Source organism: Megalobrama amblycephala, linkage group LG21 (genome assembly GCF_018812025.1).
Source record: "Megalobrama amblycephala isolate DHTTF-2021 linkage group LG21, ASM1881202v1, whole genome shotgun sequence".
NCBI lineage: Eukaryota > Metazoa > Chordata > Actinopteri > Cypriniformes > Xenocyprididae > Megalobrama > Megalobrama amblycephala.
Window position 1 is genome coordinate 15,407,983 of NC_063064.1, and position 23,777 is coordinate 15,431,759.

Genomic DNA, 23,777 nt, shown 5'->3' on the forward strand with positions numbered 1-23,777 from the left:
TGCCCAACCTCTGTAAGTTTTTAGAAAGTTAAGTAAATGTCAATTTTCAAACTCTGTGTTCACACTTTCCTGTTTTTATCTGCTCCATTGACCGGCTGTGGGCAGTGTGCAGAGGATTAGAAAATCTGGCCTTGGTCAAAGGCTTGTGTGCTTTAAGAGAAGACACAGTGGTCCCATCTCACACATGGAGACATCAGAGAAAGTTCAAGCTTAACTCGCAGACAAAGCCATTCTCAGAGCGAGCCTTTCTTTACATTCTTTCTAGATCAGCATATATTGACTTTGAGCCGACCATAAGGAGGTACTGTAGCCTCTATATTCTCCACTATAATCTTCACTGCAAAGGTTATAGCTGTTTGGAAAATGTTAATGATGGGCCAAATGCCATAGACATTCTGCATCATGAAAGATTGCTGAGTGTACAGTAGTATGATAAAAAGTATGAACAATATGCTGTTTTTATTTTAATGCTGCATGACCAGTGCAGGTGGACTTCCACGTGATGTTACTATCAACTTATTATAGGATCCTGGAGCCTTGCTGAAGGGCACAACGCTAATGGATCCTTATAGGGAATGAATCAGCAACCTCCTGGTCACCAGCACCGATCCAGTACTACACTTGTAGGAAGGAGCAGAGATAATTGTAACAGTCATTGTCAGTGTCAAATATATTTATAAGAAATCAGGTACATTTACATCCACCCCTATAATATAATATAATATAATATAATATAATATAATATAATATAATATAATATAATATAATATAATATAATATTGGTAGGGATTAACTAGTGACTCGTTCTGCAAGTTACATCATTCCGCCTGTCGGTGGTGGCAAATTATTGTTTATTGAATCATTTGAATCATTCGTTCAACTGATTTGTTTGAAAACATTGATTCATTCCCTAACAAACTGGCTGATTCATTTAAAATAGTTAATATATAACAAAACCATGAGTGAGTCCACCCCAATTTTAGACACGCACTCGCAAACTTCACTAAACACTTCCACTCGGGTGAATCCCTGACGCCATTTTGAAGTGTGTTCCACTTTGTGAAGTGGACGAGGGAAGTCTATATGGACAGACCCTCGCTCTCTCGATTTTGACTGAGGGAGCGAGTCTACATCATATGTACACTTCAGGCAGCTCCATATACCTCAATGCAACATGATTGTGACGTCACCGCATATCACGTTTAATTTACTCCACTCTATGATGTATTAATTATGTTTTTGAATATTTAAAACAACCCGAACACACATATATACATATAGAATGCTGCATTAAACAATTTTGTAAGGGAAAAAATTAAATAATAAATCAACTCCATAGGGGATTCCAAGTGATCAAGGGCTTAGGACGTTCCAATTCAGCTCATTGCATAGTTTTCGCCAGTAGTGGGCACTCATGTCACGTAAGCAATGATGTACATCCGAGTCAACAAGACTTAGGGAAGTTAGCGAGGGAAGGGCATAAAAAAAAGAACTGGAACGCAGCCAGTGAATACTGATCATTCAACTGATTCGTTCAAAAATTTAGATTCATTCAGGAACGAAACATGAATGGGTCATTGAATCATTTACTCAAGCGATTCATTCAAAGCCGCTGTTTCATTCAGGAACAAAACACTACTACTGCGTGTTGGTTAGAGACGCACAATGTTTCTGTAGCAGCTTTTTTTGAAAATATTTCATATTTAACTGAGCAAAAACAAACCAGGTAACTTGCAATTTGTCTAAAATGTAAGTTGCTCAATATTAAAAGTGCCCTAGAACGTTCTTTCACAAGATATAATATAAGTCTAAGGTGTCCCCATGAATGTGTCTGTGAAGTTTCAGCTCAAAATACCCCATACATTTTTTTTAATTAATTTTTTTAACTGCCTATTTTGGGGCATCATTAACTATGCACCGATTCAGGCTGCGGCCCCTTTAAATCTCGCGCTCCCTGCCCCCCCGAGCTCTTGACTATAAAACAGTGCATAAACAAAGTTCACACAGCTAATATAACTCTCAAATGGATCTTTACAAGATGTGTGTCATGCATGCTGCATGCATGCTTTGGATCATGTGAGTATAGTATTTATTTGGATGTTTACATTTGATTCTGAATGAGTTTGATAGTGCTCCGTGGCTAAAGCTAACATTACACACTGTTGGAGAGATTTATAAAGAATGAAGATGTGTTTATGCATTATACATACTGCAAGTGTTTAAAAATGAAAATAGCGACAGCTCTCTTTTCTCCGTGAATACAGTAAGAAACGATGGTAACTTTAACCACATTTAACAGTACATTAGCAACATGCTAATGAAACATTTAGAAAGACAATTCACAAATATCACTAAAAATATCATGTTATCATGGATCATGTCAGTTATTATCGCTCCAGCTGCCATTTTTCGCTATTGTCCTTGCTTGCTTACCTAGTCTGATGATTCAGCTGTGCACAGATCCAGACGTTAATACTGCCTGCATTTGTCTAATGCCTTGAACATATGCAAATATTGGGGGCGTACATATTAATGATCCCGACTGTTACGTAACAGTCGGTGTTATGTTGCGATTCGCCTGTTTTCCGGAGGTCTTTTAAACAAATGAGATTTACACAAGTAGGAGGAAACAATGGTGTTTGAGACTCACTGTATGTCATTTCCATGTACTGAACTCTAATTATTTAACTATGTCAAGGTAAATTCAATTTTTGATTCTAGGGCACCTTTAAGGTCTTGTTCTATTGTATGAAAGCATTATCAAATATCGCAGTTGTGCTGTTTTTCGGATTATCAGTATGGATGTGATTTAACGTTAATGCACATATAGCTCAATATTTTATTTTTATATATATATGTGTATGTATACTGTTATTAGTCAAAACGTAGTCAAACACTAGACACATCCTTGTAGTCTATTATAAATACACAGCCTTTAACACAACATCAGACTCTACTGTATAGGCTACTAAGCACACTAAGCAAAACAAACAAGTAGATATGGAAAATAACGTATATCAATAAACTTAAAACTTGAAGAGTGTAAACCCAGGTGGGGTAAATAAAAGCTTCTGAAGCGAAGCAATGCGTTTTTGTAAGAAAAATATCCATATTTAACAAGTTATAAAGTAAAATATCTAGCTTCCACCAGACCACCTTCCGTATTCAACTTCCAAAGAAAGTGTAACGCCATCCGTATGTAACTTACAAAAAAAAAACAGAAGCTGTAGGACGTAGTGTTTTGAACTGCTAGAGGCATTACACTTTTTACATAAGTTGAATACGGAAGGTGGTCTGGTGGAACCCAGTTATTTTACTTTATAACTTGTTAAATATGGATATTTTTCTTACACAAATGCATCACTTCTCTTCAGAAGGCCTTTATTAACCCCTGGAGCCATGTAGTACGTTTATGATGGATGGATGCACTTTCTTCAGCTTCATACTCATTGGTCCCATTCACTGCCATTATAAAGCTTAGATGCATCAGGATATTTATTAATATAACTCCGATTGTGTTCATCAGAAAGAAGAAAGTATACACCTAGAATGGCTTGAGGATGAGTAAAGCTTGGGGTAATTTTCATTTTAAAGTGAACTAATCCTTTAAAAGACATGATTTGTTTTGTTTTGTTCGCACTATCACTCTTATTCAAATAAGTTGTGGCAGAGGATTGAATTACACATGCTCAGAACAACTGATATTGCCATAGTGAATGAGCGCTACATGTTTACTGTAGGTTCTCCCTTATACAATACTTTGTTCTTGTTGAATCGCATAGCTCTTATTGAATAATGTGAATCTTGAATCATTTCCTTTATCCATCCAAAGTGGACAATCTTAAGTGGTTGTAAGGGTTTCATTGAGTCATGCATTGAAATTCTTCGGTCCTTTTATATTTGCAGTTCCCACATGTTTGAGTTATTTTGAGTTGTACTTATCCTGGCAGTTTCTTTTCTGTAACAAATTGCATTTGTGTTTTGAAACACAATGTTTTGAATTTCCACACTTTGACAAAGATCGTCACTTCTTGTTTTTTTTTTTTTTTTTTAAACATGCACAGTTTAGATCTGAAGAAGCTGTGTTAAAAGTATGAACTGCTGCCCTGCTCAAAGGCCAATGTAGTGCCCTTGGGCTACTCACGGCTTTTGTTTTCCGCTTCTGTTCTCCAAATTGCTCTTCGTATTCAGCACTTCTGTTGCACTTTCATCATGACCAGTGAGAAAGACAGAAAGCGAGAGCCGCAAGACCTCAGAAGGGAGGTCTTGAAATGGAGCTTAAAGCTCTAACGATCTTTCTGCAGCCTGCAGCTCTTTCTCTTGCTCTCTCTTTCTCTTCATCCACTCCATCCTGTTCATTAAAATCAGTGCAGAGCCCGTTGGGACAGGCACAAGCAGGGCAATGGATTTCTAGCCATTTAAGAGGAGGCGCTAACTGAAAGAGAGCAGGGAGGAGAACATCGGAGGAACAGGATCCCACAATCAATGAATCAGGCCTGAAGATAAAGAATTAGATGTGGCGTTGTGAACATATGGAGTAGATCGGTGCGACGTTGCCTCCAGTACTTGTTAAATGGGTTTCGGTAAAGTTTTCAGAAGGACGTTTGAGATGCCTCATTGCTAGTGGCTTGTGTGTTTGTCTCTGCCTTTTTAGCGAGATCAGAAAGTCTGTACTTAGTTGGCCTGCACATCCTGATTAGTTTTTTTTTGTTTTTTTGCTGTTGTTGTGTTTTAGTTTTTTCACCTGTAAATTTAGTCAATATTTTGTGCATTTTTACTTTGAAATGTCATAATTTAGTCGACAAAAACAGAATTTTAGTTGATAATGTGCCAAATGATATAGGCTAAGCATGTAACCGACTGTATAGACCCCTTAATCGCCTACGTCACTGTGACGTCACCGCTCTAGCTGGTGGCAAAACATAAATAAGAACTCATAGCAGGCACGCTAAAAGTTTGAGGTTTTGACTTTAAAATGTCGTCTTGTTGTGTTTTTGGCTGCCAGAATAGAAGGAACAGGACTTTTGGTTCAAAACTAAAGTTTTACCAGATCCCGGCAGACATTCCTTCACAGAAATCAAAAAGATAATTGTGGTTGAATGCAATACGGCGTACAGACTGGACGGAGACGATCATAAATAATACTCGTGTTTGCAGTGCACATTTCATATCAGGTAAAATAATCGATGCATATGTAATGGTGTGTTGGTTTTATCTAGTACAAATCAGCAAGTTTCTGTTTTATAGGTGAAAAGTCGCCAACTTTCAGCGCACTAGCTAGCTTAAATGTTAAACAAACATACAGCGATAGATGTGTGTGCCATCCTTTGAATGGTCTCTTAAAATAATCCACATTGCTAGCCATAATCATAGTTAACCCAGCGTTAGGTTACATTAGACAATAAGCCTTGACAAAATTCCCCGAACCACCCGAAAGTAATTCATATGTTGTCTAGGAAATATCCAAAACGTAAGTTAATTTACAAAAATAGCTGTCACGGTCCCGCAGAGTCAGTGGCAGTACATATTCGGACAGTTCTGAACCTTCTTCTGCATCTATGTTTAATAAATCCCTCCTAAAACATGCTAGCTTACGCTTGTCAACATTGAGTCCAACGTCTCTTTTTGCCTCCAGCTAAGCCCCGCCCACCAGGAAATGTTGCAATGTTTACAAACTTTTAAGGGGTCTATAGGTAAACATTTATTAAAGCATAATAATAAAAATAACAGCATGAGGATATTATTATTATTCAGGATATTCATTATTATATCTTCATGCCAGTTATTCATTCAAAATGCTGATTCATTTAAGAACAAAACATGAATTTGTCATTGAATGATTCACTCAAGTGATTTGCTCTTAGCAAAACCTCTTGATTCAAGAACAAAACCGCTACTGCATGTTGGTCGGTGCGGTACAATTTTTCTGATGCGGCTTTGTTTGGATATACTTTCATTCACGGAGCACAAATAAACCAGGTAACTGGCAATACTTGTTGGCTGTAATGAAGGTATGACGTAGGAGAATAAACAGAAAATTTTTATTTCACAATCTAATAATAACCATGCAGGGAAATCATGGAAAAACACAACCACCTAAACATAAACAAGACCAAACAAATAACTGAATGAACTGAAGGCTTATGCCTCATTTCCACCAAGCAGTACAGGAAAGTTCAGTACGTTTCGGGATGGTAAACTCTGATCCGGCTTGCGTTTCCACCACCAACAGTACCCTTACTTGATAGGCGTGGTGTATGCCGGAAACTAGCGATCAATGTCATTCTTGCGCGAAGACGAAAGCGACACAGTGAACAACAATGGAGGACATACAGCAGATCTTGTTTCTTGGCATGTGGCTGTTTGTCACTGGAAGAAATGGTATTGTGTTTCAACTTTATTAAAAAATGGTGCCTCTTGTGTTGTCATTCCCCTTGTAGCACGTGCAAGTTCTCTGTCAACCAATCAATGTTCTGCAGTGAGTATAGCTCCACTCTTTTGTATAGGACTATTGTGCTAGGTAGGTACCCCAACAGAAAGGTCCCAAAAAAGTGGTACGGAAATTAAGGTACCATTCACAACTTCTGACAGTGGAAACGTACTGTATTGAACTGTTCTGTACCGTACCACTCGGTGGAATTGAGGCATTATATATACAAGGGGGAATAATCAACAGAACAGGGAACAGATGATGTTTAACTCCTTAACGACTATGGGAACTTACAATGACAGGTAACGAAACCAAAATACAATGAGGCTAAACAGCCTTAAACATAACCCTGACAATACTGTGCCTAAAATATTAAGGTCTTGTTCTATTGTATAAAATCATAATCAAACATAATTTTCTGTGTTCTGCATATTGCATTATACTGTATGTAGTGTGTTGTTACTGCAACAATGTATTCACAGTGTGAGATGAACTAAGTTATATGGTAGTCAGAATGTGTGAGTTCATCCATGCATTTATTGTTAATGTAGATGTAGTATTGCATATAAATTGTAATTTCATGTTTATGTTGTGGTTATAGGCAATTTAATATCATACTGTATAAAGGATGTGTTTGAGTAAACTAATCAGAACGGATGAGTTCACTGGTGTTCAGCTCTTTCAGATCAAGTGAATCAATACGCAACATGCTATGATTGGATTATTTGGATCAGTGGTTTCTATATTTTATCTTTAAAAACACTGTTTGTGCATCGTCAAAGGCAATTCCTGAAATGAAAGCATTGCCATCATTTACTCATTCTATGCCATTCTAACCCAGTATTATTTTCTTTTTTCTGTGAAACACAAATGAGAAATGTCCTAAGGCAGCTTTTCCATTCATTGACGCTTGGGGATTTTAAATTGCAAGCTCCAAAAAAGACAAAAATGTATCATAACACTACAGTTGAACTTTTTTTTCTTCTTCTGGTATGTATGGTATAATTAGAATAAGGTTTTCTGAAGAGATAAACTTGCATGCACAAGTTTTTTAACAAATAAATGCAGCCGTGGTAAGCATAAGAGACCTCTTTTAAAAATATCTTACCGACCCTAAACTTTTGAACAGTATTATAGCTTCGTTTAAGAATGCATTGAAAAAATGAAAGCAAAATATAATATAATATAATATAATATAATATAATATAATATAATATAATATAATATAATATAATATAATATAATATAATATAATATAATATATGTCACTTTTATGGTGCTTTTTTGTGGTTTTTTTTTGGTGCTTGGCATTTTAAATCCCTATCCACTTTGATTGTATAGACATCTGCCTAAGGACATTCTGCGTAAGATGTTTTGTGTTTCAGAGAAGCAAGAAAATGTTACTGAGTTAGAATGGCATGGGGGCGAGTAAATGATGACAACACTTCTATTTTTTTCCTTTAATATCTTTCAGTGTTGTTTTTTCTCACCATATTTGTCAAAGGCATGCTAAAATTCTTTGTTATCACCGACAAAAAAACATTTGTCAACAAACATTTTTGTCAGTAATTTCGTTGACGAGATTACCACTGATTAGACCTCCCGACGAGTTCTGAATAGCGAAATAAAGTCGAATGATTCCGCTTCCGTGTCTCCTTCTGGTTTCACAGGCCATTATGTTTGGAATGCTGCAGAAAAGAAAACCACTTGTGAGTCATACGCGGTCAGACTACCTTTCACTGACCTGGAGCGAGCGTTCCCTCGGAGGGAAATTATTTCTGCTCTCGTAGTCCTAAATACTTAAAGGTCCATCAACCGGGACCTCCAGCCAGTCAGGTGCGGTGTAATAAACCAGACAGAGGCGGGAAGGACGAACGCGACCACGTTATACCACCCGCCCCCTCCCTGTGGTGAAATAGATTCACACCATTTCAGCCTCAATGGGCCCTTTGTGGATCTAAATGTCTGTTTTGAAATATGGAATATAAACTCTATCAGGATTGACAACGTCTCTTGCCAGCGGGCTGTAAACAGACCGGAGGTGAAAAGGGGACGGTAATGTTGAAATGAACCCCAAGCGAACTATAGACGCAGTGGAACGGACCCCCTTTGGGCTTTAGGTGTACCTTGAGTGTATAACCGCTCTTTATGTGCTGATAGTGGGAGAGTTGCTTTCTTTTCAATGAAAAAGACATTGGATTGGTTGATGATGGTGGAAGGCTTGCCACTGGGTCTTCTGATGCACTGTTACCACACGCTGGCAATTTTTCTTAGCGACGGGGGGGGGGGGGGGCTGTCGTTTCGCGCTCTGTCTTGCTGTCACCTCTTCTTCTTCGTATCGGTCTCTTTTTCCATTCAGTGCTAGGGCTGCACGATTTATCGAAATAAAATTGATATGGTGTGATGTGGCTTAATGTGATTTTAAAATCGAGCAGACTGCGATTTAATTAAATAAATAAATGTGCAACCACCTCCAGAATGACACTGCTTTTCACACGCGTGCAGCCCATGATACAGTGCTTCATCAGGCCATGATTTGCCCACATAAGTGCCAAGCTTTACTCTGAATTTGGCAGTGTTTACATCCATTTGCCGAATCCCGGCACATTTTTTACAGTTGTACTATGTGATGTGCCAAGCCCTGAAAGGATGAAGGTCCTATTGTTTTCTTTAGGGGAAAAAAAAGAAAAAAAAATTCTTACAGTCCCTTATCATCCTCAAATCTCTTAAAACTTTGCACACATGTAGGAATCGTTGGCCATAAGGGCCGGGGGGCTCTGTGGCACACCCTTTTATATGGTTGTATTTGAGAGCCTCTGTAGCACACCCCTTTTCATCTACAGTAGCCAAACTTCATACAGTTATAGATCTCACGTACGCCAGCCCAACAGGAATTTGGCTATTTGGGGTTGTTTGAAAAACGCATGCTCTGGAATTTGATATACTTCTCCTAGGGCAGGGGTGTCCAGTCCTGCTCCTGGAGGGCCACTGTCCTGGAGAGTTTAGCTCCAACCCCAATGAAACACACCTGAACCAGCTAATCAAGGTTTATAGGCATACAGGAAACTTCCAAGCAGGTGTGTTGTGGTAAGTTGGAGCTAAACTCTGCAGGACAGTGGTCCTTCAGGACCGAGTTTGGACACCCCTGTCCTAGGGGAATCATCCGATCACCAACAAACTCGGTCAGCATGAAGTCAAGACATTGAGGATGCTAAATTGCGAGCGGATTTTTGATATCTCAAATGGTTTGGCCGTAGCGTTGAAACTAATTTATGGTGAGAAAAGGGAAACAGGAAGTGTGTTATAACTTCTGCATACATTAACTGATTTTGATTAAACTTCAGCTGTGTGTTCGTTGTAGGAGGCCGATCACATGGATGTGACTATTGTGAGTCAAAGTCATAGCGCCACCACCTGGCAACATGAAGTGACTTTCAAAATGCTCTGAAATCGCTCCTCTTATTTTTACCCAATTCACTTCAGACTTCATCAGAATAATGTCAAGACATGGCAGATGGTAGACCTGTGAAAGGATTATTGATATCTTAAGTACTGTTGCCATGGAAACACGTCAAACTTTTATAATATTCTTGGGTGTTTTTGAGGCTCTTAGCATGCTTCAAATTGCATGAAATTCGACATACACGTCAAAGTTGTCGGCCAGTACATATGGGCAAAGGGCAAGGAGGAGGGGCTCCGATCAACAGGAAGTCAAATATTTTGGTTTGAACATGGATTTTTTGGAGATTCAAGAGATGCTTTAGATTGAAAATGCTAAATTGTAATTATAGAATATCTCGAACAGTGTTGCCATGGTGAGGGATTAAAGTAATGACAAAAAAGGGAAAGAGGAAGTGTCTCATATTGTGTAAAATCATTGTTTGATTTAAATTAAATTAAGATTGTATGTTGCCCACCATGCAAAGGTTTCCTCAAGCCACTGCACTGGGGTAGCAATGGAGCCGGGGCTTGGGCCCATCGTCGCTGCTTGCAGCTGTATTTAAATACTTGATTTCTTGTTTTATACAGTTTACAATATTATAGTTACAATATTACAATACATTTCTTATTTTGTTTGATATATTAATAATCGCAATAAAAATTATTATTTATACAATTATTATTTTATACTGAATTAATCAAAAAAGTTATGATGTTCCCAATTTTAAGTAAGCAGAACTATCAGGTTTTAAGTTTGTAGTACTCATGCATGATAATTGCTCCTAACTTGAAGTACTGAGTTAGCTAACTTATACCCTTTTATAGCAATTAACATAAAATATTTAGTTAATTAACTTTTTTATTTTGAGGTATTCCAAATCAAATGAGTTATTTACTTCATTGTAAACCCTGATAAAAAATTCAGAAAACAGCAACTTGCTAATTTGCTAACATGTTAACAATAGCATGGTATAACATTTACTGAATGAGTACAGCAACTTAAAACATGTAACTTACCTGCTCTCAAACCAAGCCGCATGTACCACTTGTCACCATGATGGTAACTCTCTAAAAACCCACATTAACAGAAACTCTTCTAAATTACCATAACAAAACATTACTCTCCCTTTCGAGTGCCATGGACAAAGCATGCTGGGAAATAGAAATCCCAGCCTAGTTTCAGTTAAACTTAAGTTAGTCTAAATTAAAAGAAATTATTTCATACAACTCAAAACAATAAAACAGTTCAGTTTACTTAAAGGTGCCACAGAATTTAAAATTGAATTTACCTCGGCATATTTGAATAACAAGAGTTCAGTACATGGAAATGACATACAGTGAGTCTCAAACACCATTGTTTTCTCCTTCTTATATAAATCTCATTTGTTTTGAAAGACCTCTGAAGAACAGGTGAATCTCAACATAACACCGACTGTTACGTAACAGTCGGGATCATTAATATGTACGCCCCCAATATTTGCATATGCCAGCTCATGTTCAAGGGCAGGACGTCTGGATGTGCACAGCTGAATCATCAGACTAGGTAAGCAAGCAAGGACAATAGCGAAAAATGGCAGATGGTGCAATAATAACTGACATGATCTATGATAACATGATATTTTTAGTGATATTTGTAAATTGTCTTTCTAAATGTTTCGTTAGCATGTTGCTAATGTACTGTTAAATGTGGTTAAAGTTACCATCGTTTCTTACTGTATTCACAGAGACAAGACTGTCGTTATTTTCATTTTTCTTGCAGTCTATATAATTCATAAACACAACATAAACATTCTTTATAAATCTCTCCAACAGTGTGTAATGTTAGCTTTAGCCACGGAACACCATCAAACTCATTCAAAATCAAATGTAAACATCCAAATAAATACCATACTTACGTGATTAGACATGTTGTATGACGAAAAGATCCATTTTGAGGGTTATATTAGCTGTGTGAACTTTGTTTATGCTGTTTAAGGCAATCGCGAGTTTGGGGGCGGGGAGCACGAGAATTTAAAGGGGCCGCATGCTGAATCGGCACATATTTAATGATGCCCCAAAATAGGCAGTTAAAAAATAAAAAATAAAAAAAAATAAATCTATTTAGTATTTTGAGCTGAAACTTCACAGACACATTCAGGCGACACCTTAGACTTAAATTACATCTTTTGAAAATGCATTCTACGACACCTTTAAAATATCTTGTTGTGAACTCAAAAGAAAAAGAAAGTTCTAAATACTCATAACAGTTAATTTAACTGTTAAGTATGTTAAGTAAAATACAATTAAGTATTTTGAGCATTAGGGTTTACAGTGTGTGTATATATATATATAACTGTTCGCTTTATGATTAATGAAAGAGGTTTGTGTAAATTCTTGTAAAGAGTAATTTCAAATTTTAAATAAATAAAATCACGCCACTCATTCTAGAATGATTAATTCTTTTATAACACATAGCTATTCAAGTCATCTGCAGAACAATCCTGTATTTCTTCATATTGCACTATATATGGCAGAAAAAGTATATATTGCAATGTCCTTGTTTTTTCAATATTGTGCGGCTCTATTCAGTGGTGTTTAGTCCTGTTATGGCTGCAGCCCATCTGTGGGCAGTTAGAGTGAGCGGTTTGTTGAAGGTTAGAGAAGACTGCTCTGGAAATATCTCCCTCTCACTCACCCGCTCCATCACTTGCTCTTATTTTGTCTCAATTTCTCGCTATCTCCCTGGGTCCCTCATTTGATGGTCTCTTTAGTACCTGCTCTCGCTTTTTTCTTCCAGTTATTTTATTTTCCATTTCCCTGTCTCTCTCTCTCTGCCGTTCTGTCACTCCCGCCCTCCCTTTTTCTCTGCCGCTCCTGTGGACCCTAAACCCTCCTCCCCTCCACCAGTGAGCGGTAATGACAGACATTTGTTTAATCCAGGCAGTGGGAAATGAGATTAGAGAGAGGAGAGGAGAGCTTACTGCACTATCTCCCACACTGTGCCCACAGGCTCCGACTGCATGATGAAGGAAGAGAGAAAAGACGGGGCAGGGAGAGAGAAAGTGACTGAGAGACGCAGAAATAAGACTGAATATACATGTATGTGCAATCGTTTACTGACTGTGGGCCCTAAACATACCCACCGCAGAGACACTGTGTCTTTGTTTTACTTTGAGCACTAACTCATCGCTGTGATGAAGATAATGAAGTGCTGACGATCAACCGTAGCAACCAATTTAACCGGGAGATATTTCCTCCCTAATTTGAGAAGTTCACACATTGCTTCATGATTTGGGAGATGATCATTATATTTTAAGAGTTTTGTTTTGCTTGGCTGGCTTAAAATGCGGCAAATTAGACTTCCGGCTTCTGATGTCATACCTTCACCAGTCTATTGTAGCATGCCTAGTGCCTACACTGTAAAAAAAATCCCAGTAAAATTTACGGTAAAAAAACGGCAGCTGTGGTTGCCAGAACTTTACCGTAAAAAATACAGTAGCAACGTAAAAAAAAAAAAAATCTGTTAAATTTATGGTATAATAACGTATTTCATTAACTGATATAATGTTAATTTACCAACCAAATGATATGATACTAATATCTGTTTTGTACCTTTATAATACACTGACAGTCACCAAACACAGTGGTGATAAGAGTCACATGATGAATCAAAGTTCATCACAAGCAGCTTTTCCACAAGCTGAGGAGGACAATACTAACATATAGAAGGTGCACACAGTGTCATTCACACACACACTAAACACCATCATGGTAACATGCATGAAATTTTAAAAATGCAATAAACATTAATTTAACAACATTAAATGTAACATAAAACCCTAATGAACATAACTGATTAGAAAAAAATGAGAAAAACTAAGAAGAAACAGAGTTATTTCAATGAAAATATATCAAATGTGAAGTGTCACGCAGGGAATTGTGGGAATGTCAATTTACGGTTTTTCACTGTAAATTTTACAATGAATTGTTATTTTTCACTTCCAAAAACTGTGAATTTAATGGTATTTTACCGTAAAATTACATTAAATGTACCGTTAGATCTATTACAGTTATTCCCCGTATATAGTACAGAAACTTTCTGTAACCAATGTTTCTGTTACCAATTGTTTTTCACCGCAGCATTTCTACAGTCTTTTACTGTTAAAATCATGGTCATTTTTTACTGTGTACTTAACATCCGCCTTTCAGTAAAATCAGTTCGGACTAATGGATGAATTGTCTTATAATTAATAATGATAAGAAAAATATGATACGTTTATGATGATGATGTTGAATTACAGTCAAACCAAAATTTATTTGGACGCTTTCAACATTTCACACATTATCACAGTTTATTCGCTATAGTTTAAAAAAAAAAAATGGTAAAAAAAAATGACAATAACTTAAACTGTGTCATAACATAATAATCTTACAAAAAATCCAAAAATTTTAATTATTATTTTTATTATTAAGATATATTACAATATAAAATATCTATACAGTGTTGTTTAATAAAATTATAATAAAAATTAAGATTTATTTAGAATTATTTGTTTAATTATTATTATTATTATTATTATATATTAGAATATATATTTAATATAAAATATCGACACATTATTGTTATTTATATACACATATAAAGTTATAAATATATATATATATATATATATATATATATATATATATATTTTTTTTTTTTTTTTTTTTTTTTTTTTTTTTTAATGGGGAACTAGACTTTTTTTAAGTGTTAATTACCAGCCTTGGTCGTTTTATATGTAAAAGCAGCATAAGTGGTGTGGTGCAGTGGATAAATACAAAATCATCCACTTTACTTGATAGGTAACTTAAAATAACAGTGTGACAGTAAGATATATGACTGCAGAACTAGTGACTCTCATCCAATTTTTAATGTTTGTCAGAACAGCAGGCAACGAGTGAAAAACAATTCAATGATTATGTATAACAAAATCTGCTGATGAAGCTGTTGGCCCCCTACTAGCCCTTGGAGATCTCTCTCTGTTGGTAGTCAAGAGAATTTATGTTGCAGTGTTTGTAAATGCACTGTTTACCTCCTTTTCTTTGAGCTCATTCTTTACTGACATAGCTACCAAAATACCTTTCAAACACATAGATGCATTTTTCTCTTTTCATCTCTCTATTCTTAAACAGCACAAAGGGCACTGCTTTAAAAAAAAAAAAATCTGCCTCAGTCAGTGCTGGTTTGGCACCAACAATGATTTTTAGATTCCTCCTCCCCCCTCTGTTCGTGACATTAGCGTAGGGGGAGCCACAAACTGTGTCTGACTACCCTTCATTTCTAATTAGTTGATGATACACATATATAGAACACTCTGATAAAAACAAACATGGCCTGCATATAAAAATGAGGAAAAATATTTTGTGCGGTGTTACCAAAATGCGTTGATGTGCAGTATGGACATCAAAACATAAAAAAATATTTTGAGATGAGGAAACATTTCTGGCCACCAGTCAACACTGATGCAAGAAAATGTATCTCTTATCTCATGTTTTTCTTAGATCCTGAAAACTGCACTAAGGGAGCGTGATATTGCATTCATAGATGAAACTTAATAACATGAGGTTCAGTTGATTTACTCATAAATATTGTTCATCAGCAGTTTCTTACCCAAAAAAGAATAATATCTTTCCAGCATGGCATTAATTTGCTCCTGACAAAGCAGGCATATTATGAGCATCTTAGCCTTGCAAGAATTTATGCTTACTTTCGTCCAAAAATCAGCGAGCCATATGGTCGGACGTCTATGTTCTCTTAATTTTGCAGAAGTTATTGAATCCAAAAGTCTGGATCAGCACCAGTTGTGTCTAGTTAGGCCTTTGTGCTGAGAATCACAATGTCAAATTTGACCATAAGGCTTTTAATAGTATAGTCTCTATGCAGCTTACCGATTAAAACAGGTTATTACAGTATGTGATGTAGTATTTCAGCACAAATTAGCTTCAAATGTGAAAGCATTTGGTGAAATGATAGACTACAGCAGTTTTTAATGAGCTATACAGAGCAGTGAGCGGTGAAACGCACAACCCCATGATTCCAAAGTTGGAACCGGTTTTATAACATAGAATAAAACTTCTATGCTGTTAGAAACTTTTTACCCCTGTGGCACCATACATGTGGCATTGTAATCATTTTTCATTTTCAGTTCTGCTTGCTGGAATGACTCCTCACCTCTTTGTAATTTTGTAAATTTGCAGTCCTTGTTGAATCTTCTGTTCATGTAGCTAAAACTGTGCTTTTGCACTGTGATGTAGCAATTTAATCCTTTTATAAATGGAATATTTCAGCTACCTATTTTACATTTTCCAGACACTGATGTTCATGTAAATACAGAGAGAGACTCCCCACCCTAAGAACAACAATAAAACTCCCTATACCTTTTTTTTTTTTTTTTTTTTGCCTGAAATGCAGGATGCAGGAATTGACTAATAGGGACTAAACCAGTAGGGCTGGTTTCATTTACACTAGAGAAGTTTGGCTATCTTCTAGAATACTTTAGTGATCTGGAATTTGTGTTTTTAACTTGTTAATCTCATTACTGTTGAGTTTTGTTGTATTAAACATAATTCACCACCTTGGAATTATAAGGTTCTATCTGCATTCTGAGCAGTTTTGACATATTGAGCTTCAAAGTTTTTGCACTCCATACTCCTTTGTGGATAGACCCTTTTTGTTTTCTAGAAAAAGTAAAAGTCTGAAAAAATATGCAATTTAAAAAAAGAATATGACATAATGTGGTAATTGGGGTGTAACAATATATTGTGTAACAATATATCGCAATACAATATGCAACAATATCGTGGATAGTGACAGTATGTGTTGTACATAGCTCACCTAAAATGAAAATTACTGTGTGAGAAAAAATTCAAGTTTACAGTCAATACTACTTGAGTTGTCAAAAGTACCAACTTCGGTACCACGTCTGATGTGATGCTTTGAGCGCTGTTGATCAGATTCGCAAACACCTCTGATTGGCCATTGTGTTTACGGCTCGTCAGATATGTCTGTGATTGGCTTCAATGATCAGTGCTTCAAAAACGTTTTAAATAGTCATCAATGAAGCTCTTCACCAAGCGCTTACACAGATACACAGGGGACCATTTGAAAGCAGACGTCTATCGCGGACCAGTCCGCTGTTGAATATAATGTATAATAATGCAATGGGGGAATATTTGTGGTCCTGATAATGCCAATGTCTTATGGTATCAGTAAAAACTGGCCTACATTATTTTAAATATATCTAGTCAGTGACAGAATGCAAACATATTCATCTAAAATAAATCTGTGTTTCAGTGTTAAAATCCTGAATATTTTTATTCTGGTATCAACATTGTCCTGTGCATTGGATTAGCAAGCCTATTCATTTCCACCCCAATGTAATACCAAATTTAGCATTTTAATCTACAGTAAATTTTTTGTTATCCTTTTACCATATGTCTTGGAGTATCGCAGTAATATCATATTGTGAGTTCAGTATCGTGATATGTATTGATACATCCTAGTAAATAAGTTAATCTATTTTGACAAAAATGTCAGATAGAACCTTATAATTCCTTATAAAACCTTATAAAATATGTATGTATATTATGCCAGGCCAAAAAAAAAAAAAGTCACTGTTTGACTTTAAAGCTGCAGTCCGTAACGTTTTTGGTTAAAAATGATCCAAAATCAATTTTTGAGCAAGTACATACAACACTGTAAATACATCTCATTATCTTAGCTCGATTCACAACGGTAAGCTTGTAATAATGTTTTTTAATAAGAGCGACATGGTGGATTTCCGCGGGAAATTTGAGCATGCAGCAGTTCCTTTGTGCATCATTACGTCACGTCTGTAAACAGAAAGGAAGGAGTCCCAGGCTAGTCCCAGGCTAGTTTTATCACGTGAGGACACTGTTGGTAGCGGATCATTTATAGCCTTTTCTCACAGCAGCTGAAATAATTAAACTTATCATTTTGATGGCGGATTGTAATCCAGAAAGGCAAGAGTTCTTCCAACCCTAATTGATGGACTGTGTATAGCTTTTCATTTCTTAAACAACCATGTAGTAAGACACACCATGGCTATATTCCAGGATGACAAGAGTCAAGATTCATAAGACTCAAATTGTGAAAGAATGGTTGGGAGGGAGGATGAAGATTAAGAATCATTTTCACACATGAATTGGCACCTCTGAGTCCAGACCTTAAATTAATTGAAAGTCTTTGGGATGTGCTGGAGTAGACTTTACAGAGTGCTTGACTCTTGCATTGTCAATAGAAGATCTTGACCAAACAATGATGCACCTCTTGATGGAAATAAGACCAGACAGTATGCCTCTCTTTGAAAATGTGGTAAAAAATAATGCTTGTGTAGTTGCTACAAATCTTCAGCACTTTAGTATTACACTTTTGCAAAGGTCATTTTCAACACTATTCCTTTAGCTGTGTTGTAAAAGCTGTATCGGTAACATTTTACAATATGGTTCATTAGTTAAACATTAGTTAATGTATTAATTAACCATGAGCAATACATTTGTTACTGTATTTACTAATCTTTGTTAATGTTAGTTAATAAAAATACAGTTGTTCATTGTTTGTTCATGTTAGTTCACAGTGCATTAACTAATGTTAACAAGATTTTAATAATGTATTAGTAAATGTTGAAATTAACGTAAACAATGATTAATAAATGCTGTATAGGTGCAGTTCATTATTAGTTCATGTTAACTAATGTAGTTAACTAATGTTAACCAATGAACCTTATTGTAAAGTGTTACCGGTGTATCTTCCTTTGTTTAGCAACAACAGGTTTAACGGACCATGTGCTGTGCATTATTACAGCATTCTACTGTATCATCTAAAGTGCTAGTTCTGTACTTTAGTATTTTGGTGGAGTATCAGCGCTGGCCCGGGTGCATCCCTTCAATGCGTGAGACGAGGTGAGAGTCCAGCTGGGGAAATTACAGAACCAGCCGCTGATTGAACCACTGATGGAGACCATTTGAGCCTCAGCGCTGCAGCAGGAAATTGAATTACCCTTACAATCTGTTTGTGCTGTACGTGCATCCCTCTGTTGTTCCGTTACCTCTGCCATGTGTGTGTGTATGTTTGTGGAGACTCTTTTCGATTACCTCTCTGAATGTGTGAAATCCTCCTGATCTGCTCTATGGTTGCACGTGGCTGGATTTAACCATGTCACACCTACAGGATATTACCTCTTTTATGGTGTGTCACATGACAGTGAGAGGCTGCGCCCACAACTGCAAAGGTTTAGAGATATGGGATTATGCATGGAGGCTCCAGACATACTGAGACATCCTTAGATTGAAAGTGATATTCTTTGGTCACTTTGGACTTCAGTTCAGAAGATGGTTTGTACTTCCATCTTCACTTTATCCTGACTAAAGCTAGATCCTCAAGATCAAACTCTGCCGGGTTTACAAGATAGATAACATAAAGCCTACACTGTGGAAAAGACCAGCATGACTTTTCTTAGAGTTCACCAGCAAAAACAGTGCTGGTTAGGCTAGTTAAAGCGATAGTTCACCCACAGATGAAAATGCTGTCATCATTTAATCACCCTTTAAGTTGTTCCAAACCTGTATGAGTTTATTTCTTCATTTGAACATAAAAGAAGATATTTCAAAGAATGTGGGTAACCAAACAGTTGATAGACCCAATTGACTTCCACAGAATGGAAAAAAATACTATAGAAGTCTATGGGGACCATCAACTGTGAATTTAGGCTTTTATTCACATATCAGTTGTGGCAAACGGAAGCTCAAGCATGTTTGCTTGACTCGTGTGAGAACCAATGAGGTTTGTTCTCATGTGTTATGCAGCACGTTTGAGCTTCTCTGATCAATGCTTATATGTGAATAAAAGCCTAAAATATATCTGTTCATCATATAAAATGATCAATTATCTTCAGAAAATTTGTACTAAACCACTCAATTCATATGGATTAGGTTTACGATCTCTTTATGAACTTTTTGAAGGGTCAAAGTGGTAGTTGCGTACAGTAGCTGTCTATGGAGGAACAGAAATTTCTCACATTTCATCAAAAAGATCTTCATTTGGGTTCCAAAGATTAACAAAAGTCTTATGGGTTTGGAACAACATAAGGGTGAGTAATTAAGGCAGAATTTTCATTTTTGGGTGAACTATCCCTTTAAGGCCAGAAATAAACTCTATGCAGGTACGTAAAACGCAAATGCTATGTTTTCATGCAGTTGTTGTGGCTTTCTAAAATGTGTCAGATGGCAATTTATAATGCAAATAATGCATTCTTAGGGTGCAGTCACATTTACTGTTGTTCATTGAATCTTTGTTGCCATGATCCAGTGATTTCAATAGAAATTCACACAATCTGGATTTTTGTGAGGGTGAAAGATTTCCCCAGGCAGATTTCACATCGCCAATTTTGCCACATGAATTCGCAATGTTGACCAATAGTAAGCTGCTTGGTTTGAAAGTGACTTCTGTGTGAACTGTGCTTCATATTAATATTGCATTACATATTACTATTGAATATAGAATGTAATCACACCTTCAGGGTTGCCACAATGGTCACTATTTTGGGCATTAAGAAAATGTTTTCTTCTATGGCCAGTTCTTTCAAGTCAACTACTGTCAGAGCAACAGTTTGAAAAGAGTCTTGCTTTGCAAATTATTTAAATTGTCCATGTTTATATAGCTGGCTAACTGTATAATAATACTGTTTAAGGTTATGGTTAGGGTCCGACAATTTAGCAACAATTTAGTGTGGTTGCAAAGACATTTCAAGGAAACTCTACTGCCCCCTTGAGTACCGAGGCTTATTTCCACACGTTTAGTATGTCCAGTGGTGTTCAGTTGCGTCTACTTTGGCATATTTGCGTAAAGTATATTATTGGCTTAATCCTGTTGCACATAAATAATCAGTAATAGACAACAGCAATTTACTAAAGCAAACACGGTGGGTTTTTTTCCACTCTGATTTGGCTTGTATCCAGTTGATATTTTTGTGGCTGAATACATTATTCAAATTGGAAAAAAAGGATCCAAACACATGTGTTGATGTGAGAGGTTCAGGTTCAAATCTCCTATCAATATAGTGACAATAAACACTAAAACAATGTATGTTCCATTTCTAGAGAAGCTCAAATAATGCAAACAATCCCCGAATGATGTTTATTTTCACTGTCATTGCTTTTGACGACCTAAACCCTCAGCAGTGCACTTCGGCTTATTAAAGCAATCAAGAACGTTTTACCTCATTGTTATTCTGCACGCAACCCATTAGTAATAATTAATCAAAACAAACAAAAACAATAAAGTCCATTGTTGTTTTTCATAATCAGACAACTAATTAATTTGTATGAAGCTAACTTTCCGGCTTTCTCTCCAGTAGGGAGAAAGACATTGGAGGAAACATGGAAATTTCTACTTCTCACTACACTCACTCCAATTAATACAGAAATCCATGTGGAACAGAATGTTGTTTGTTGCCATTTGTGCAATGAATTATTCATGTTTTTTGTTGTGGGAGTGTTTTGTTGGTAGATATATTTCTTTGCATCGTCTTCTTTCTCATTCTGTCTCCCTCTGCTTGTTTTAACAAGACCCAGCAGAATTGAACATTACTTCTGCACTTAATATGAAACTTTCATTTTTTTCTTTTTTTTTTTTTTTTGGTACATTTGCTTGTTCATTAGCACATTTTTAATTATATTGGCTCTGTATTGTTACAAGAATGTGCTCAGTAATGTGTTGCAGAGGATCTTTGGAGACCTCACGGCTCTGTCAAAATTGCTACAAAACCTGAATGCCGAGATGTAAAGCAGAACTTGTTCTGCACGGTTCATGGGAAACATTGTCAATGGCTTTAGTTTGGGTTTTTTATGCTGCATGCAGGCATTGACCGAAAACACTATTGAACAAGAAACTGAGTAATCTGTATTTTCAGAGAGAGAAATAAATTGCGATGACCTTTCCATTTCGAAGATGTATGAAAGAGCGCACGTATAGTCATCCAGCTAGAGTGATTTAAACACAACGGGGGCTCGTGACTCAAGGGAACAGACAGTGTATAGACAGGAAAGGCTGAGTGGGTCCTTGGCATGCTGAAAATGTTTTATACAATTATTTTCTTCAGGCAGATGCTGCTTAATTGAACCTAAACGTGTGTCGGCATCTCGAATGAATCATCAGCAGAGGAGAGATTCTTAGTTCATTATTCAAATGAAGGAAGTATTTATTTGTAAGGTTTCTTTCAGGGTAGAAGCAAGTTCCTTGATGTTTTACAGTTGGCTAAGTCTGCCCCATACGTGCTGGGAGTCTGAAATCGTAACAGTGATTGTTAGTCATCTCCTGGTGAGCGCTACAAGGTTTAGGCATGGGCGAGAGTTCAGACGCTGCGTTAGAGTCTGCATCCATGCCAAAATGCCCAGATTGTGTGCCAATGAGTCTGCGTGAAGCCTTGGGGAGGAGAGAGGAACTGCCTGAATTCGCAGCAGTGGGGGATGAGATACTGAATAAATGAGAAATTGTTTTTCATGTAGAATAAAGGAACATTGTTTGGAAGACCTACAGCACTCTGGATTTTGTCTGTTTATGTGTGTGATTGTCCACAAGCAGAAGTTTTGAAACATGGATTGTGTACTCGCAGGTAAAGGAATGTGTGAACTTTGAGACAAAACTGTATTTCAACCCAAAGAAGATGCAGTCAGTTGAGCTGGCTCATTGAAAATTCAATTCCCCTTTCCTATTTTGCATAGAGAGTGAAGTGGAACTCTGAATATATACAAGAAAAATGAAAGGGGAAAACCTTGGAAGAACGGTATGAGCATTCAAGCGCAGGGTTATTCACAGTTGTTAGTATTATATTTTTAAGCATTATCACACAAGCAAGAGTGCTGTTGTTAAATAATGTTGGCTGTGATTTGGCAAGAAGTTAACATTACTGGTTTAATAAAACTAAAAATGTTGCCAGAAACTTTGTGTAGTTTTGCTTCTCTAACAGAAATAGTTCCAAACAAAGCCAAAGCAGGATCAACTTTTGCGACTCCAAGCAACACATAGTGTTTTCATTGCAGTTGAATGAATGATTCTGTGGTTCATACAGTCATTAAGTGTTTTTGAACGTAAAGTGATTGATTGAATGAAGATAATCACTTGATTCTTTTCTCAACAAATGGATGTGCTTGAACAAATTGGTTGAATGAATGATTTAATAACTCATAAATTGTTTGAGTGAATGATTCAACAGCTCACTTATATTTACAGTAATTTATATAAATCTTTGTTTTTACATGAATTGTTTGAATGAATGATTCAAAAGTCTAATAAAGACAGTCATTTGAATCATTCCTAAATGAATCACTGTGTTTCAACAAATTGGATGAATGAATGATTCAATGACTCATATATTTACAGTCATTTCAATTAATCACTATGTTTGAATGAATTGATTGAATGAATGATTAAAAAGACTAATAAAAACAGTCATTTGATTCACTTCTAAATGAATTAGTGTGTTTGAACAAAATGGTTGAATAAAGGATTCAATGACTCGCTCCATTAAAATTACTTGACTTGAATGAATCTGTTTTTGAATTAATTGACTCAAATGACTCAATTGGCCAGCCACAATAGCACAATTATTGTAAATCTAATCTGTCTCTAGTGTCTTAAAGCATTATGTTCAACCTTATGTGCACATATTGGCATGGTTTTTTGTGCTGAATCCTGTTGATTGAGTGTACTTACTAATATCTATTTTGTGTATAAAAGTTGTTTTCTTCCTCTAACCATCTCTCTCCATTTCTCTCACTTGTAGATACCCTGCTGTCATCTGGCCATGGTGAGTACTTGAGAAATATGTTCCCGGATACAGCTCTGCATGACTCTGAATATGCCAGATCT

At 36.4% G+C, this 23,777-nt stretch overlaps 1 protein-coding gene across 1 annotated transcript in view; it reads left to right on the forward strand.

Moving 5' to 3' along the window:
- cdh4 (cadherin 4, type 1, R-cadherin (retinal)) overlaps positions 1-23,777 on the forward strand; it is a 299,485-nt gene that overhangs the window by 96,488 nt on the left and 179,220 nt on the right. The window contains exon 3 of the mRNA XM_048172488.1: positions 23,692-23,715. Coding sequence (XP_048028445.1) covers positions 23,692-23,715 — 24 coding nt within the window. The remainder of the gene's footprint in view (positions 1-23,691; positions 23,716-23,777) is intronic.